This window comes from Drosophila nasuta, chromosome 3 (assembly GCF_023558535.2).
Source record: "Drosophila nasuta strain 15112-1781.00 chromosome 3, ASM2355853v1, whole genome shotgun sequence".
Taxonomy (NCBI): Eukaryota; Metazoa; Arthropoda; class Insecta; order Diptera; family Drosophilidae; genus Drosophila; species Drosophila nasuta.
Genome location: NC_083457.1, coordinates 38,550,838 through 38,569,857, shown reverse-complemented (window position 1 = coordinate 38,569,857; position 19,020 = coordinate 38,550,838). Strand labels below are relative to the sequence as shown.

The window sequence follows — 19,020 nt, the reverse complement described above, 5'->3', positions numbered from 1 at the left end:
ACAACTTTTGGCACACCTGCCTGGCTCTGAAGGAAGCCAGCTAACAATACGACTGAATGTTGCCCTTGTGCACTTCACTCTCTTCTCTTTCTCCATCTCTCTTCTATCTTCTCTCCCTCTCTCTCTCTCTCTAAACTTGGCCTTTTGTCGGAGCACTTCCTTTTTGGAAGAAGCCCTTGCCGCTTAATGACGCGATTTTGTTTTCATTTTTTTGCGTTCTGTTGTGTTGTGTTTTGTGTTCCCCACCTTGAATCGCATTTCTCAAGAAGCTCTTGCAGTGTGCTGGCTCAACAGCTGTTTACGTTTACACAATTCTTTTATATTTTATTTCATTTGTTGTGTTTCGTTGTAGTTTATTAGCTTTTTTTATGGCTTTCGTTTTAATTTTATTTCGTATTCTGTGCTGTTGCTCGCTTCGCTTCGCAATGAATTATTGCAATTAAGCGCAGTTTTTTGTGGCTTTTTAAAAGCCGCCTCTTTTTTTGTGTTTTGTTTTTTTCGCTCCGTCTATTTCCCTGTTGTTATTGTTTTTTACCATACAAATTGGCAGCTACGTTTAGTCCCAAAGTGGCGAGTTAGTAGCAAATATTTAATAATTACATGTTTGTTGTTGTCTCAACACAAAAAAAAACAAAAAAAAATTACAAAGTGTTTGCAGTTTGTTTCGCCGAAAGCGGCAATTAAAATTGTTATGCGAAGCCGGTCAAAAAAGGCGGTACGCAAATTGGCAATACGCAATCATATGAGCATTTCGCTCTGTCACATTAGAATTAGATTTATGTTTCGCTTCTCACTTACAATTACTACCTGTGTGAAGTGTGCATTAAAATCTGTTAAATAGTTTTATGATTACTCAACTCGCACTTAATTAGTTTCACTTGCGACATGTGGCAGACAAAATGATGGTCACAGTTGAGTTGCTGTTGAAAGTCACATCAAAAATATGAATTTGTTTGTTTTGATGAAGTGCTTTTAAAACTAAACAAAATAAACAAAAGTTGACGACAGCTTAGTTTATTATTCGTAAATGCAGTGAGAATTAAAATGCTATTTATAAATGTGATTCATAAATTGCCAGAAATTGATTATAATTATTGTTTGATTAACTTCGATAAGCTTCGATGTTTATGCATTTCATTTGCGCCTCATTTCCGTTAGATAAATTGAAAGCCAAAAGCGCCTACGTAGTTGTTTTGAAAAATTGAAAACTGAAAATTTGGTATATTTTCCTCTGTGGTATTTTTCGCCCTCTATGGTATATTTTTCCTTGTATAGTATATTTTCCCTCTAAGGTATATTTTGAATATACTACTGTATCAATATTCCTAAAATGACATTTGGTATATTTTAGTATTTTTGTGATATATCAATTCGGTGTATTTTAAAATTAATACCGCACTATTATAGTTTTATTCATAATGTGTAGCGTTTATCTCACAGTCGAGCGAGCACATTTAACTGTGTCTTTCTTATTTGTGTTTTGTTTGTATTCGTTCTATTTAAAATTGGTTTTAAATTACGCTTAGATTAAGATGCTCTTTCTTTTATGACAAGAAGATTTTATGACTTTCTAGTTTTGCAATTCAATTGCCAACTTTAAATCCATTCAGTTTTATTTATACACACATTCGTTACAATCGCTGCAAAGCTTAAATGATTTGAGATATTAAATGCTTTCCACTATTGACTCAAATTACAATTGACACAGAAAGAAAGCCATAAAAATCATTGCCTTGATCGATTGCCGTTTGATTTGTGGTATCATTCATTCACTTGTGAGTTCCATTTTGCCAATTAACTTGCAGATAAATGTTAACCACAAATTGTGCTCGCTAAACTTTTGTTAATTGGCATATTGTCATCCCAAATTGCTTTCCAGCTAACTTGTGAAAATGGGCCAAAAGTCTACGACAAGTTCTTTGCTTTGTCTGTCTGCGGTTTTCTTGGGCATTACTTAACCCGTTTTGCCACAGCACGATGAAGTTGGAGTTGGAGTTGGAGTTCAATGTCAGTTGAGACAAGTGCTTGGCAGACACAATAAGAGCAAAGTATGAGTACGAGTACTCGAAGTCAGGTCGGGGCAGAGCCCCATTTGAGTCACGTTATAAACAATTATGCGCAGAGCGAGAGAGAGAGAGGATTGAACAACTGGACAAGCTGGCCATAAACCACAGACCAACAACCAAAAACCAAGACAAAGGCAAAACAAAACACACTCTCTACTCCACTGTATAACACAAAAAGCAATGTGTCTAGTACATTTGCATAAACAACTTACGCACATTCCGACAGCCATTTAGCGGTAAATGGAGAGAGACCTCTCCTCAGTCCAGTCTTTGCTTTGGTTTTTTATATACCAAATATTTTGAGTTGATTTGCTTTTGATTTTGATTTGAGGCGACGCGCTGCATGCTGATGATTGGGAGCAGCAGACTAACGGTTAAAGCAGTGGGGGAGTTGGAGGAAAGGAGGAGTTAGGAGTGAGGAGGGGAGAACCGTCGCTTGTCTTGGCCATTTAACTGACATTGAATTGAAAGTTACACAACCATTAGCCGTCTGTCGTCTGCCGTCTGGCGAAGAGCAGCCAGAAATCAAGGCAAATATTTGAACAGCGAGCCGGTTCGCATGGCAATTATCAGTCAATGTTGTACACTGAGAAGGGGGCGTGGCAGTGCCACATTTTGCAATGTTTAGCATAAAATTGCGCAACATGCGTGTGTATATGTGTGTGTGTGAGACACAATCAAAGTGAAACACAAGTCGCTGCAATTATGCAATGCATGTTTCTTTATTTTTGGGGATTGGCACCAACAAAAACAACAATCATAAAAAAATCAAAATTAAAATAAATTGCAAAAAAAACAACAAAAATGTTAAATCAAAAATGTTCATTACAGCAAACAACAAAAAGCGTTTTGAGTGAAAATGTGCAAATAAAAAGTGTGAATAGATTTCAATCGACTTAAACTTGTGAGTGAGCAAAGCAAACGAAAAGATTTTTGTGTAGCCAAAATGATTGTTAAAATGGAACCCGATGAACTAATCACCTTTCGTGTGCAGTATCTGCTCGACAGCGATCCGCTAACGGCGACCACAGCGTTTCCATGCCCAGTGCGTGCTCCGACCTACGCGTTTACCACAACAATGCCGCTGGCCACGCAGCTGGGCACGATCCTGAGGCTGCTCAATGCACCGCATAGCGTAAGGATTAAACTCTTTTCTTTTACCCCATTAAGATTAAAGCATAATCCCATTAAATGCGATGTGCACGTACACGTGCCCACATATTTACTCGTACAATCCCAAAACAAAAAAGATAAACAAGCAGGAAAGCTATGGTCGAGTATGCTCGACTGCGAAATTCCCGCTATCCGTTTTTAATGAAGCAATGCAATACATAATTATTTAAATATAGGAAATATAAATAATGAAAAAAATGCTGAAATGTATATTTAGTATATTAATATAATATTGTTATTGCGGTATTATAATTAAAATATACAGAAGATAATACCGAAATACTATTATTACTACGGTATAATAATTAAAATATACAAAATTCAATAACGAAATTATTATTATTACGGTATTATCATATAAAAACAACAAGTTAATATACCAACAAAATACAGAAACATTACTTAATATATATTTAGTATACGAAAATACTACTGCATTCAAAATATACTATTGATCATAAAATATACCATATTGTCAACCAAGCAGGCGAATATGTCTATATCGTCTCGGTTCTTATCTCTGATTAAGATTTTACATGCTCATTGAAGTTTGCTTCTGCCTTAAATTTTCGGCCGGCACAAAGTTATAATACCCGTCTTCCCAGATGGGTAGCGGGTATAGAAATCTGAAAAAACAATGCGCTAAAGCTTTGTCCAAGAAACTTATCTGCGGAACCTTATCAGCTTGGGATCTTCCACGTTTCTCTTTTGTTTTGAGTTAGCTTAAATGGTATTTGACTTTTTTTTGACGGTTGTTGTATTTCGCAAATTTACACACACTAACTCAAATGATTATCTATAGTTTACTTTCATATGAGGCAATATCAAGATCTTTATTCAAGTTTTTTCGTATTTTTGCATAATTATTTTTTTTTGCCGAAGGTCTTTGATTTTGATATTTATTTGAGAAGATCGCGATTAGTGTTTTGTCTCCATTTTGACTACTGGTCTAGAACGGGATATTATTTATTTATTAGTTTTTGTCGGTTTTAGAACACTGACTCATTGTGAAGCTCACGTACAATACATAAACAAATGTCAACTCTCAACAATTGCTGACAAATGAGTAATTAATTTCAAATAGTATATTAATGACTGTAAAATAATTAATGGTTTTAGAACACTGAGAATAGACTTTCTGAACTCACTGTTACTTGCCAAATTTGCTTCCCAGTGTCGAGTTAAAATTTATATAGTGGCTCAGGCAACATTTGACTGCGATTTGCATAGCGTGTTTAGACAACATCATCGATTATATTAGATATAAATCTATATGTATAACGATAATTATAGCCATGTTTTTGTTATAGATACAAGTTCAAAGGCAAAACGAAAGATCAAACACAATTGCAGCACATGGTGATAGATGCTGGTCAAAGTAGCAGAACAAATAAACTTTTGAAGGTTAGACGCATACTATTTGCGTAGACTATGTGATGGGCGTTCGAATGGAAAAACCACAATACAAGCATAGTAATAATAACAGTTGAAACATTTACAAAATGGTAATTGGTAAATATAAACTTGAACTTAAGCAAACAAACCAACTGACGGACAAAGCAAACGATGAGTTTGCATAGCAAATAAAGGAAGACACAAGACAGCTAAATGAAGCAAAGGGAAGGGAAGAAAGGAGTGTGAGAGAGAGAGGGGAATGGGGAGCTGTTCTAGCTGCCACTTATTATATTTTATTGTTGTTAAACATTTTACGAATGATCCATTGCAACGCAGAGCCAAGACAATGGCTTCACCAGCGCTTGCAACGCTTGGGGCTAACTTATTGCTATCGCGCAATCAGTTGCAACTAATAGGAAGTTGGGGCAACGAGAAGAAAGAAAGAGAAACAAGGCAAAGATCTCAAACAGCACTTTTCGTATTGTGAAAGCCTTGGTCAGCAATTATCTAAGTCGCTGCCATTGTTCGTACCGCCGATCTCTTGACTTTGACTAATTTGCAAAAGCAACAAGGCAGAGCGTCGAGCATCGAGAGTGGAGAGTGGAGAGGCAACATCCAGGCAAAGCATTGATCGTGCACCATCCATGCAACATGCAACCAGGTTGCGCTCGCTGCAGTGGCCCCCATTGCCTGTCATCTGTCATCCAGTCGATGCTGTAGCTGAATCTCGAAGCTGTTGCTGTTGCTGTGTTTGCAAGGATACGTAAATCTTGACAAGCGGCAGCAATAAATTCTAATGAGCAAATCGCAAAAGGAAATGCAACGTTCTCGTTTTAGTTTTGCCGTCTTTCGCTGTCTTGGGTCAGGATGTTGTCGTAGGCAGATTTATGTGGCAGGCGCGGCAGCTGTGAATGCCATTTGTCCAATTAGTCAGCCCAGGGAACAGACCCGAACCGAAGTACAACCCCGCTACACAGATGCAGATACAGATACAAATACAGAGATACAGATAGTGAGAGAGGGAGAGAGAGGGAGACTACTCGCACATGCAACTTGTTAAATTTAGCGCATTACAATCGATTCATAAATTTTCGCCTCGTACCTCCGTTGAGGTTGATGTTGATGTCTAATCTGCGATGATGTCATTGAGCTTCCAGCTCTCAATACTCAACTCAACTGAACTCAACTCGTATAGCAAAAATACAACTATAAATAATCATTTTTCGTTGCGGTCAATCGACACAGCCTTCTTTTTTTTTTGTTGTATTTTATGTTATGCTTTTTTCTTGTTGTTTATTTTGATTGTATTGAATTATTCTTGTTGCCTTTTTCACTCTTTTTTTTCGCCAATTGCTGTGGCTTTTTGCACGTCACCTCACACGGCGCAACAACGGAAAGCAACAACAATCAAAATCGCTGTGTCTAGATAAGCATATAAAGTGTTCGAGCCCAATCAGCAGAGAACTAAAAACAGCAAAAAAAAAAAAAAAATAGAAATACATTTAAATCGAGAATAGAACAAAAGACAAGTGATCAATGATTTGTTAGCGGCCCAGTAAACAAGCACAAAAGGAAACCAATCGAATTTTCGACCCTTGTATTGTCCAAAAATGATGTCATTCAGTTTTCAAAATATAATTTCATTAGTTTGCGTTTAAAAAACAACTATAATATTTTGGCTGTCTTGTGAAATTTTCCCTTCTTGTGCAAACGCATACGCCACGTTGGCCTGCTTTGACTTACGCATCGTTTTTTAGCACGCGTCTTGTTTACTCTAACAATTTGCATAGTTGCCACAGTTGACTCAGCATCCATCAAAGTCGCTCTGAGGGAAACTTTAAAAGTCATGCTTTGTTGGGGAAGGTTTCCATTTCAATTAGCATTCCTTATTTTATTTCATTTATTTCGTTTTTCGTTCAACTTTTTTTTGCGGTCAACTTGAGGTCAATTAACTCTCCGGCAATGCGGCATTGATTGAAAAGCAAAAGTGTGGGCCATTCATCAACATCACGTTTCAAGCGAGGTGAAAAATGTATAAAAATATCACACACAAAAAAATACAACAGAAAATCATTTAAGAGCTTGTAATAAATTTGCCATAAAACTCGTGCTTAAGCAGCAGCTTAAATTAACTTTAAAAAGTTAAGTTGCGTTTCATGCTTGTTGAAGTTGTTAGGTAATTTATTAGTATAGTTTTGTATTTTATTTATTTACTTTAATTTTCAATTTACAATTTAATTGAGACATTTAAATAAAATTGGAATTACCTATTCAATGTAAACAAAATATTTGCAGATTTGCATTTTAAGTAAGACATATAATAAAATTTGAATTACCTTTGAAATGTAATCAACATAAAAATGTTTAGGGAGATTAGCAAAACGAAATTTGATACATTGTTTGCAATAATTATTTATGCAAAGTTAAATTGGATTTACAAAACATTGTTGTCCACTCCTTTTATTATTCATTTAATATTTTTGTAATATTTGGCATAGTTGTATTATCAATCAATAATATTTTTTTTATTTGCAAAACATATCAAATTTTTGAGCTCGCACATTTTCTCCCCTCCAAAATTATTATGCTCGTTGCCTCAACTGTGTCAATAGCCGCATTTATGAGTTTGGCACTCGCTCGTCTATGTGTGTCTTTCTGTCCGTGTGTGTGTGTGCGAATTCAATTTGATTAAAAATCTTGTCATGCTTCAGTCAAAAAATCAACAGAAAAACGAAGCCGCCGCCTCTATAAAAAAAAATATACAACGAATCGACAAAATTTGCATAGGGCTGTGAATGAAGTATGTAAAAAGCACAGCAACGAAAATAAATAAATATCTACAACGAAGTCGATATAGTTTTTGGCCAAAAACTAAACAACGATACCTGAGGTTATTTACGATTTCTTTTGTATGCCAAACACTTGCTTTGGTTTTAATTGCCGTCACCGCATCGCTTATATAAAATATATATTGCTTTAAGTTATGCATAAAAGTTCACACATCATTTTGAATATATGTTGTTACGTGATCTTGTTGGCTGTGAGTATTAACAAATAAGCCTATCTCCCCACACCTACACAAACAAAATGCTCTAGAAAGTTTTCAAGTGCTAATAGTGAAGACTGATTCAGCATTCAGCAGGAAGTTTAATTTGTTCGTAGAATGAAATTTTACTCATTCCATGTTTGATAAGCTGTTGCTGTGAATTGCGGCAGACAGCTTGTCCCCGCTCTATAAATATGTTATTCAATCATTTAGTTGTTTACCTGCATTGCCGATTCATCTAACTTTTGACTAAATTAACTAGTCAATAATACTTGTGACTTGAGTATTTGCATTCGTCAGCAACACTAAGTATAGGGATTTGTCCAGATAAGGTGTGAATTAATAATATATTACTAATTAATCTCGCTTCAAAGTGACGAGAATTGTATTACGATATACTCGATAAGCCAACACTATGTTAATGACCCAAAAGTGTCGCATTCAAAGTCATGTTTGTTCGCTACTTTTCGGTTTTATAAACAAATTCAAGCAATAAGCATACAAATATCAAATTTTATTTCAGTTTATGATCATTTTTTTCCAAGATATAATCGTCTGATAAAAGCAAAATCACTTCCTATCAGATCGTTAGTTGGCATTCAATCCCAAAGTTTATGACGGCAATATGAATATATTTAGTTTTTATAAAAATGCAGCATTTTTTCACTACTTTGTTGCTCATTTGTGGCATAAATATTGTTAGTTTAATACTTGTATTTGTTACTGTTATTCGATAAGACTAAATAGCCAATAAAAATATAAATAATAAATCTGATATTATGCCATTTATGTATATGAGATTATCTTTGATTTTGTATAAACATGGTTAGTATTTATAAGCTATATTTTTATGTGTTACTATAAATATAATCTTAGTAAATATTAGCAAGAAATAAAACACTCGTAGCCTATAAATTCCCAACTTAATTTCATTAAATTGACCGAGCTTATCTTATATTTTAAAGATAATAACCAGCACATAATATACTATACCATATATTTGTTTAAAATTTCTGCCTAGTCCACTTCCGTATACTATATTTTGACCTCAATGGTACATTTTTAATGTATTACTATATATGGATATACCAAATATATTTGGTATATTTTAGTATATATATGGTTTTATGGGAAGATTGGTAGCGGGTATTTCAAAGTCGAGCACACCCGACTGTAGCTTATCTATTATTTTATTATACAACCTAAAGAAGATTATTACATTTCTGTTAATGATACTTCTAACTACACTTTTATTCGTATATCTAATACTTTATAACATATATACATACATATTTTAATATTTATAAGTATCACTTTACCTTGGGCTAAATTCGAAATATAGAAATTTTATATTTCTTTGCCAAAAATACTTGTTGTTTATTTGGTTTCCAAATGCATTAGATAATTTGCTTGAAATAAATCTATTCTTGGCAGTCGCGCCTTTAAAAGTCATTGACTGCCAACGTCTGCCAAAGCTTTTAATTTAGCAAATGGCCAAATGGCAAAATGGCAACACAAAAACTGGCCAAATTGCCTCTGGGTGCAGCGTCAAAAGTTATGAAAGACAAGAACCTTTGGGGCACGCGATGCAGCTTTGTTTTCTCTTTTCTTTTCGTTTCGTTTCTTTTCTTTTCTTTGTGTGCTTCACTTGGACTGCTATTCTTCTGGGTAGTTGTAGTTGGGGGTGTGTCCAAATTGAAGCATCGATAGAGAGTCTCAGTAGAAGAAGACGCGAAGCAGACACAAGCTAATTCCTTTTCGTCGGGGCGTTAACCAAGCAAATAGGCGTATGTGTAATCTTTACCCGGATGAGATGGCCAAGATTTGCTGCTGGCCAAGAGCAATTGCTGCTGCTGCTGCTGCTCGGTCTGTTGTCTGTTGGTATTTCATTTTTTTTCACACATTAAGCAAGCATCGACACACATAATTTCATGTTGTCCGGTAATTGTTCTGTAAATGCACAAATAATTACTTTCAATGCGCCAATAAAAAAATCGAGAAGATCAAGACAGAAAAGAGAGAGGGAGGGAGAAAGAGGAAAGCTTTTGCTTTTGCTTCTGCTTTATGCACGCAGCAGGAGAAGCCTGACTTGAGATTTGATCAATCAAGCACTTGGCCATGGCAATCAGCTCAGCTCGGCTCAGTTTGCTTTTCAAAACTGAAAACTGAAAGCATTGCGGAGAAAAGTAGGTGACCATCCACAGCAGCTGAAGAAGCAGAAGCAGAAGCGGCAGTAAAACTGCAACTGCTGCAGTAGAAGGCGATGACGATGAGACGTCATCATTGCCATCATCATCATCGTCATCATCAAGTTTGTGGTGCGAGTTGTGGCTGTGGCCATCAACAACAACAACAACAACAACGTTGAACGCCTAAACGAAATCGTCTGCCAACGTCGACGCGACTTTCGATGCAACCGTCACTCACTCACAAAATGTTCTATGGTCGTTGGCATCTGCATCTTTCTCTTTCTCTTTTTCTCTTTTTTTTTTGTGGCCTGGCCATAAACAACTTTTACTGCGTAGCGCAGTAGTCGAACTTACTTTTAGCTTTAGCTTTAATTATAATTGCAATCGCAATTCGCTGAACTTTGTCTCCGCAATTCTCTTTTTCTTTTTGCAGATCGACGATGCTGCTATTCAGGTGTTTAAGGATGGCGAATATGGCGCCTACTTGGATCTGGAGTCATCTCTTGCCGAGCAGACTGAAGAGATTGAGGGACTGCAAGCGAGGTGAGTAACAAGAACTAATGACTCAAGTCAACCCACACAACAAGCAACAAAAGTAACTGCAGCTGCAACTAGAGAGACTCCCACACAGTTTAATTGGCAATTGGTTTTATGCGATGATTTATGAACAAACTGTTTGCAAAAAAAATAATATTATTATTGTCAGCGATTTTCACTTTTTTGCAACCGCTTTACCTTGAACCCAATTTTATTTGGAAAGCGGCAGGAAATGCAAATGCCAATGAAAATCGAAATGCGAAATGCGAAATGGAAATGGATGTTATGTTTGATACGGATATGTTGCGGGCAGCTCTGGGTTTCTGGGGCAGCTGCCTCGTGGGTGGCTGTGGCCTTTCACCACAGACACTATTACACGCTGTCTGTCTGTGCTGCAAGGCGCTTTGGCTAATAAAGATATTGCCTGTCTGCTGGCCACATATAAAAAATGTCGCTATCTGTGGCACAGGAAACTGCGGCTACAAAGTCTCCTCTCCTCTCCTCTCTTCCTTCTCTCCCACCTGACTGCTCCGTGCTCAATCAACTCACAGACAGATATTTTTTTGCATTTGCATTTGCTGCATGCCTCCGCGACGTGCAACTTGTTGCGATTTTTTCGGCTGCCACATGCATTTAATTTGCATTTACTCGTAATCCGCAAAACAAACGCGAAAAAATCGAAAAAGCAGTCTAAATATAAACCGTGGGCAATGCGTCGTTATATTTTTATGCATGTTATGTGCATATTTCTCTCTTTGAGCTCAGCTCACAAACAACAGCACAAAAGCATCAACTTGTGTCTGGTCTATAAGTCACTCTGGAATGCCCTGCGTGTCGCGTCTTGAAGCTATGACGTGGCATGCCTCAAGGCGTTGCTGGCAAACGGCGGCGACACAATTCTCACACACTGAAAAGTGATCAATGGTAGCAAAAGCAATGCCAGATATTTATGGCATTTTAAGGAAGTCGAGGATTAGCGAATTTATTGTGGGAGTGCGAATAAAGAAGGATTATTTATTGTTATGAAGTATAACTGCAAAATGTACTACTTGAATCTAGGTTTAGGATTAATAAAATTACATAAAATTAAATATTAAAATGGAATTATAATATATCTCATATATCTCATACATACTGTTAGTTCAAAATATTTCGAAATTATTTCTTATTTCAAGAAATTTAAAATTTAATTCCTTGAATTTTCACATTGAATACGAGCTTCAATTTTTATGTAAAAATTGATAATGTTAAATGCTAAAGAATATTGCTTCTCAAACTTATATTAATTTGATAGCAAAAATATAACATATATTATCACTATTTATTTCAACAAATTTCAGTACTTTAGTTAAAGAATATTGTATTTTAAACTATATTTCATGATAATCAAATAAGTTGGGAAGCATTTCATTTAGTTAGATAGCAATTTGATAGCAAATTTCTTTGCAATTTGCATTACAAACAATATCAAATATAATTTACAAGTTATTTCCTTAAATTTGTTCATAAATGAATAGCTTCAATATGTGATGGTTAACTATAATACACTTTTAGCTAAGGAATATTGTATCAAAAGCATTTCGTAATATAAAAAAAAGAATAGATGTTTGAGTTCTAACTTTCATATTTGCATTAGCAGTTATGTATCTGTAAATAATTTGGTGGCAGCAATGTCAAATTTATTCCAAATTGCATTTCAAACAATTTTGCACTTAATATTGATATTACTTCCTCGCACTTTTAAGTAAAAGAATATCTTATAGTTCCTGAAAAATTGATAATGAATGTTGGTCAACTAAAATGTATTTTAGTTAAAGAACAATGTGAATAGAAACTTGTATCTTACGACACACTTTCATGCTAAGCAAACAAGCTCTCTACTGCTTTTATCCAATTCAAGTAACTTCGGAACTTCACAAAGTACAAAGTTCTTTCTGAAGAACTACAATTATATTGCATATTCCAACGGTGTTGTTGTGTATACACATTTGTCTTTGCCATAACTGTTGCTGGTTGTTGGTTGTTGGCCACAAAGAACGTGATGTCAGTGGCAAGGGCGCGACTAAAGTACTTGCAGCCAAAGTACGCGTCGGGCCAGGGGCCAAGTATGGCAACTGGCAACTGGCAAATAGCAGCTTCGAAGTGGCAAGTGGGAAGCTAATGACCTGCTTGGGGGCTAGATAATGGGATTAAAAAGATAGTTGAAGTGTCCTGCCACAAAGTACCAGAATGCGCTCGAGGCAGAAGGCACAAGGTAGAAGCAGAAGCAGAAGTCTACCTGACTTTCACTGGTTTCAATTTACGATGATCATCAAGTCGGATGTCTTCTATAAAAAAAAAATTATAATGCAACTGTCGCCATCGCCATGTGGAGAACTTAGCAAATTGCTGGCAGTTAGCCAGGAGTTAGTTGTAGACGCTACTCCAGTTACTTGGCGCCAATGAGTGTGTGTGTTGTCAGAGGAGGAGGAGTAGCAGGCGGAGCAGACGAAGGGGGGAGTTGGAGTAGGAACACTCTTGGGTTGCCTGCTCACTAATCATGCTTATCGTATTAGTCATGGAAGCGCGCTCGCATGCAAATCATTCGCCTCAGTTCGCATCAAAATTCCACAAGCACGGGCACGGGGCGAACATTGGGTCGATGGCTTGATGTCTCGATGGTTGTGGCTTGTCAATCTGCAACTCAGCCACAGACACAACTACACAGAGACAGGTGTGGCTGTGTGTGCAGCTTTGAGTCAAGTTGAGTTGAGTGGAGAATCGAGTTGTGTGTGAGAGAGACACACACAAACACAAACACAAATACACACATTTCATTATGAATTCTTGGCTCGACTTATTGGCGGCTACGTTCACTCTGATGCTTCATAGTCCATTTTCAATTATCTGCGTCGTTTGTTATTACTTTTATTATGGCCAACACAACTGGGCAGCAGCCTCAGCAGCAAGCAGCGGGTAATCAATGTTCTTAACTGGTCAATGAACCATTCAAGCGACCAACCATCGCATCGCATCGCATATCCCCCATTGTGTTTTACTTTTACTATAGTTTTGTACCCCGCGCTCGCCTTTTGTTTTGTTGCCATTGCTAATGAAATTACATAGAAAATTAATTTCAATTTTTATAATCTTCTCCCTCCTCTACTTCTCAGTCGCAAAAACTCGCTGGTGGTGCGCACACAGCTGAGCGTACGCGTTCAGGCCATTATTGGTAAGTATTGTGCTTGGACTTTAGATTCAAATCTAGCGTTACGTATACGCCTCATTGACCTATTGCTTTTCCTACACTCTCTATACAGAGAAACTACTCTCATCAGAGGGCAGCGATTTGCGTCGTGCACTATTCTCTCTCAAACAGGTGTTCCAAGAGGATAAGGATCTCGTGCATGCCTTTGTCGCACTGGGCGGTCTCAATTGTCTGGTGCGCGTTGGCAATTGTGCCGATCAGAACTATCAAAACTATATTCTGCGTGCCCTGGGACAGGTAAGCAAAGTCAAACGAACTCATTGCTCATTGGGCACGAGTCAAAGCCTATTAATTCGTTGCAGGTCATGCTCTATGTGGACGGCATGAATGGCGTTATGAAGCATCAGCCCACCATGGAGTGGCTTTATTCATTGATCGCATCCAATTACCGTTCGGTTGTGAAGACGGCGCTCAAGCTCTTGCTCGTGTTCGTCGAGTATGCCGAGTCCAATTGCTATGTGCTTGTGAGCGCCATTCATGCAGTGGACGCTGCCCAAGGTACAGCGCCATGGACAAATATAATGAGGTAAGCAAAAAAAAGTGTTGCCTGCTTTTAGGCTGCAAGTGTAAACAAAAAGTGTTGCCTCCTTTTAGGCTGTACATATTATTGCTATGCGATAGTTTATTAAACTTGACTTTACTCTTCCAGACTGTTGAAGGACTATGATAACGCAGATGCAGAGCTGGTGATTTATGCTACTTCTCTCATAAATAAAACGCTTGCTGGACTGACGGATCAGGATAGCTTCTATGATGAAAGTGATCTTCTGGAACAACAGGGCATGGAGGCAGTGATACTACGCTATATGTCCAAGCCAGGCACAGATATGGATCTGTTAGATCAGCTGCAGCTGTACGAGGCGGTGTTAAAGTGAGTTAATGTCTTAATTATATAATGCAGTTTTATAATTAAATTTATTCATGACACAGATTCGAGGATGGCGAGTCGGATGGCCAGCGTTTGCCACAGAATTCTATGCGCAAGACGCAACGCAATCGTCCTGGCACTGGAACCGCAGAACGTCGCAAGTCGCGTCGCCACAGCACCGACAATAGCCCGGCGCCATTGACCAAAGTGCTGCCGACCACAGTGCTGAGAATGACGCCAACGCAGGCCACGCTCGATGAGGACGACAGCTCGGGCTCGACCAACTCCACAGAGTTCAGTGGCGGACTGTTTCAGGAGAAGAAACGTAAGTTTATAAATTGTATTATCTAGAAATGAATTTAATTTATAATATCATTACTTAGCTCGCGATGGCGCTGGTGTCACTCCGGGTCTAAGGCGACGTCGTGAACGCGCCGAGCGCCACAAAAGCTTCCTCAAGGAGCAAGAGGAAGCGGCAGCCAATGGCATCTTAGCAGCCCGCGAGCTGCGTGAAAACTATGGTAAGTTTGCGCAGGCACTCGCTGTAACATTTTGCTTCTTGCAAGCTGCTTTAAACGAACCGAAACTAACTTTGATTCTCTCTACATGCTAATCGCTGTGTATCTATGTTGTCCCGCATTTGTCATCCGCCGATCATGCTAACCAAAAACAAAACAAAACAAAACAAAAATCACCCACAACACCACCTCGAAACAGGCCAAATTGTAACTGCCATACCTGCAACCATCCAAAGCGGCGACAGTCCGCCGCAATCATTGCAAACTGAGCTGCTGCCGCCAACTTCGTCGCCTCCAAACGCAAGCATACTAGAGTCCAACACACCCATTAGTAATAATAATTCGAGCCACAACAACAACAGCATACAACAGTCCCACAACAACAATAGCAATAGCAATAGCAACAATAACAATCACATCGAGACGCCCAACAACAGTCTGTTGCTGAGTCCCACAAAGCAACTGTTGAGTGGCAGCCAAAGCATTTCCATCATCAACAACAGCTTTGACAAGGCCAACAATAATACGAACAATCAGAACGAGTTCCTTACCAAAAAGAACCTCTTTCGGGAGCGCAACGCAACTGTGATCAACGGCATCATGAAGAACATTCAGCAAACGGAGTGCAGTGCCTACAAAAAGTATGAGAACGATGCCAATCGACTGAACAACTATTACACGCAACTCAATCAATCGCCCAAGCATCTGGCGGCCACCGCACAGGAAGTGCTTAGCCCCAAAAAGACGTTGAATGGCTTTGAGTTTGCTGCCAGCGACAGTTCGACACCATTAAAATTGGAGCCGTTGCCACCACCCGAGCCATTGAGTCCCATACACAAGCCAATTGCAGTTGGTGCGCCTCCGCCACCGCCACCGCCTCCACCACCGCCGCCGCCACCGCCTGGCTGGTGGCATTTTCCCCAATTGAATACACAGCCTCGGGCACAGCCGATGGCAGCTAGAACCACCCTAACAACCAGTACTAACCCAGAGCAACCACAACAAGACATGGATACAACAGGTAGGTGACAAAAAGCTTTTGCATACTTTTATGTGCTGTACGAAAATTCATCATCAAGCGAAGCGAAGCTGCTGTTGCATACTTTTGTGTGTTCATCTAATTCGGTCTCGTTGTCTGTAGTATGACTTGTAATATCTAATGTGTTACTCTTCACAGATCTGGAGGATAAGGATATGCTGCTGCAGCTGAAACGGGATCATACGGTCAAGGATCTCACACGGAAGCTGAGTAATCTCCCCACGAGTCCCACACAGGAGCCAGGCAATCGGGGCGCCATCTGCGGTGACATGTCGGGCCTCATATCGAAAGCCAAAGAAGGTCTTGCCAAGAGCAAGAGCAAAAGTGAAATATCGCGGTAAGTTTATAGCCACTTGGGGGGAACTTGTTTGGCTTATCAAGAACTTTTTTTTTTACCTCTTTGCTATATAGCACAATTATTCCCATTCAAGTTTAAGATTAGTTAGCAAGTCACTTGAACTTTCGTCAGCAAGCTATTTTCTCAACTGCATCTTGAGTTGCTTTCAGACTCAGGAGAGCTCCTTTTTTATCAAACAATTATTATTCTATGCATCTTCTTGAATTATTAGCCCAGTCAATCTATTTTCAACATTATTTTATTTAGAGACTTCTTCCCTCTTATATAGCAATCATTTTTATAGTTTATTCAAATTTATTTATTCAATTATTCAATTAATTTTAAATTATATCAATTTTTAAGCATAACCAATTAGTTTTTAAATTATGCAAATAATTTTCAATTTTATTTTGTTCATCTATTGAGTGTTAATTTGAAGAGCCTAAGACAGAGATCTAAGCGTATTTGGGAGCGTACTTCTCGTAGGTGGCAATGTAGGCAGCCTTGGCGGCATCCTGGGATAGACCCTTGTGCTTGCTCCATGCCGCCCACTTGGCCTTGCCCTTCAGATCCAAGGTGCCGGGCTCAGCGGTGGTGTTGTCACCAACGGTGGCCTGCTTGTAGAGACCGTAGAATTCCAAGAACTCATCATTGGTGGGGGTCTTGGTGAAGCTCTTGGCTTTCTCGGTGGCGGTGTTGAACTAAACACGATGATTGGAAATCCATGTTATAGCGTAAAGACCCTCAAAGTTAAGTGTCTTAATACTTACATCCATGTTGTCTTTGGCTAGAGCTGTATTAACTGCGTCTGAGTGCTGATTGGGTTTACACACAGCCTTTATATACATCGAAGCACTTGACCAGTTTTAGCTGATAGCGATTTATGAGAGTTTAGGACTTTTAGATATCGCTGTGATAAGCTCACAACTTTGTCATGTCCATGTCGGCAATATAAAACGGCAAGCAAGCAAACTTTTTAATGACCCCATTGGCAATATAGATTGATCAAAGGTTTCCATTTAGGTTTATCAGCAGCCCCTTTTTAGAGGGGCTCGAACGATTCATTACGTGAACTTTATTGCCATTATAATCGGGAATTAAGTATATATATTAATAATTTACGTATAGATGGGAGCGTATTTCTCATAGAGAGCAATGTAGGCAGCCTTGGCAGCATCCACGGACAATCCCTTGCGGCTCAGCCAAGCCTCGTATTTGGCAGCACCCTCAGCATCGGCGGGCTTCTCGATATTCACATCGCCGGAGTTGACCTGCTTGTAGAGGCCATAGAACTCCAGATAGACCTCTGGGGGCGGCTTGCTGCTGAAGGCCTTGGACTTTTCTACAATTGCATCGAACTGCAACGATTCATAAATTATCATAAAAAAATGAGTAGAGATTATTCACTTTTACGATGCGCGCGATTTACTTACATCCATTTTGTTAGCGATCTAATGAAAGACTATGATTTGTAGTGCACCGAACACCGCCTTTTATAGTCCGACACGAGCAATATAATTAAATCTTATCAATTTTGCCGAGTGTCATAAATAAGAAATGCTCGCTGTAGTAGTAAATAGAAAGCCTTGAAGATTTACGAATACAACTAGCTCATGCAACATGTGCATTTATTTCTTCAATAGATCAATAAAACAATGGTTTCAAATGTATATGATATGTATATTTAAGGGAGCGTCTTCTATCGAGAAAGTAACTTACGATGCGTAATCGATTTTTAATTTTTTGTTATAGCGAAACTCTTATCTTGCTACCAAGCTAAAAGGTTTGATAAAGCATTTATGAAACAATGACTGAATGAAAGACTGACTGATTGACCGATCGCACTATCATAAAGTGTAGCCAGATATGACTTTTAGTCACACTTGACCAGGAGGGCGCAATAATTATGATACTATGTAGTTTCGTACTTTGAGTTCGTGTTTCCGTAGACCGATCAAGTTATCGATTTGATGATTTGCAGCTCATCGAGCGTCGATCAGGAACTGAAAAAGCCCGAGCCGAAGAAATCGGAGAATGAACTGCACTGGGAAGAGCTTGTGCGCAACATGACACGTCCGCTGAATCTATGTGATCTGGACTTTACCGATCTGCACTCGGATGACGATAAGGATGTGCTGGCACCGCGTGGCCTGGGCGCAGGCATTCCGCCTCCACCGCCGCCACTTGGTGGTGGCATGGTAATGCCGCCCCCCCTGATGCCGCCCAGCCTGGCCCCGCCACCCATGTTCAATTATGGTGGCTATGGCGCTGGCAGCCTGACCAACAGCGTCAACAGTTCACTGAATGGTTCGGTGAACGGCGAGCTGGCAAATGGCAACAACACCATCAAGAAGAACAAGAAGACGGTGAGTAGAGGAAGTGATGACAGGTTTGCATTAGAATATAAGAAGATACACAATTAATCTAATGTATTATAGATCATCAACGTAATTTACATTACAATTTAGTATAAAAACCTTTAGAGAAAAGTATTATCACTAAAGTAAAATTAGTGTATAGTATGAAAACGAATATAGAAAAGTATTATATAAAATACCTTATCATTTATACAGAATATATTTTGAAATTTAATTTTTTCGCTTCT

At 38.6% G+C, this 19,020-nt stretch overlaps 3 protein-coding genes across 3 annotated transcripts in view; 1 reads left to right on the top strand and 2 right to left on the bottom strand.

Moving 5' to 3' along the window:
- The window catches only part of LOC132794359 (uncharacterized), a 50,703-nt gene that overhangs the window by 27,096 nt on the left and 4,587 nt on the right, over positions 1-19,020 (top strand). Inside the window, 10 exon segments of the mRNA XM_060804762.1 lie at positions 10,303-10,412; positions 13,559-13,617; positions 13,706-13,890; positions 13,956-14,179; positions 14,303-14,524; positions 14,584-14,846; positions 14,905-15,042; positions 15,239-16,060; positions 16,217-16,415; positions 18,397-18,781. Of these exon segments, the coding sequence (XP_060660745.1) occupies positions 10,303-10,412; positions 13,559-13,617; positions 13,706-13,890; positions 13,956-14,179; positions 14,303-14,524; positions 14,584-14,846; positions 14,905-15,042; positions 15,239-16,060; positions 16,217-16,415; positions 18,397-18,781 (2,607 nt within the window).
- LOC132794361 (acyl-CoA-binding protein homolog) lies at positions 16,788-17,280 on the bottom strand. Its single transcript, XM_060804764.1, has 2 exons — positions 17,186-17,280; positions 16,788-17,116 (listed from the first exon to the last, which is right to left on the bottom strand). Exons 1-2 carry the CDS (start codon positions 17,261-17,263, stop codon positions 16,871-16,873), a joined length of 324 nt encoding a protein of 107 aa, XP_060660747.1. The 5' UTR covers positions 17,264-17,280; the 3' UTR covers positions 16,788-16,870.
- Positions 17,434-17,931, bottom strand: LOC132794362 (acyl-CoA-binding protein). The gene is made up of 2 exons (XM_060804765.1): positions 17,849-17,931; positions 17,434-17,773 (listed from the first exon to the last, which is right to left on the bottom strand). The coding sequence occupies exons 1-2, from the start codon at positions 17,852-17,854 to the stop codon at positions 17,534-17,536; spliced, it is 246 nt and encodes an 81-aa protein (XP_060660748.1). The 5' UTR covers positions 17,855-17,931; the 3' UTR covers positions 17,434-17,533.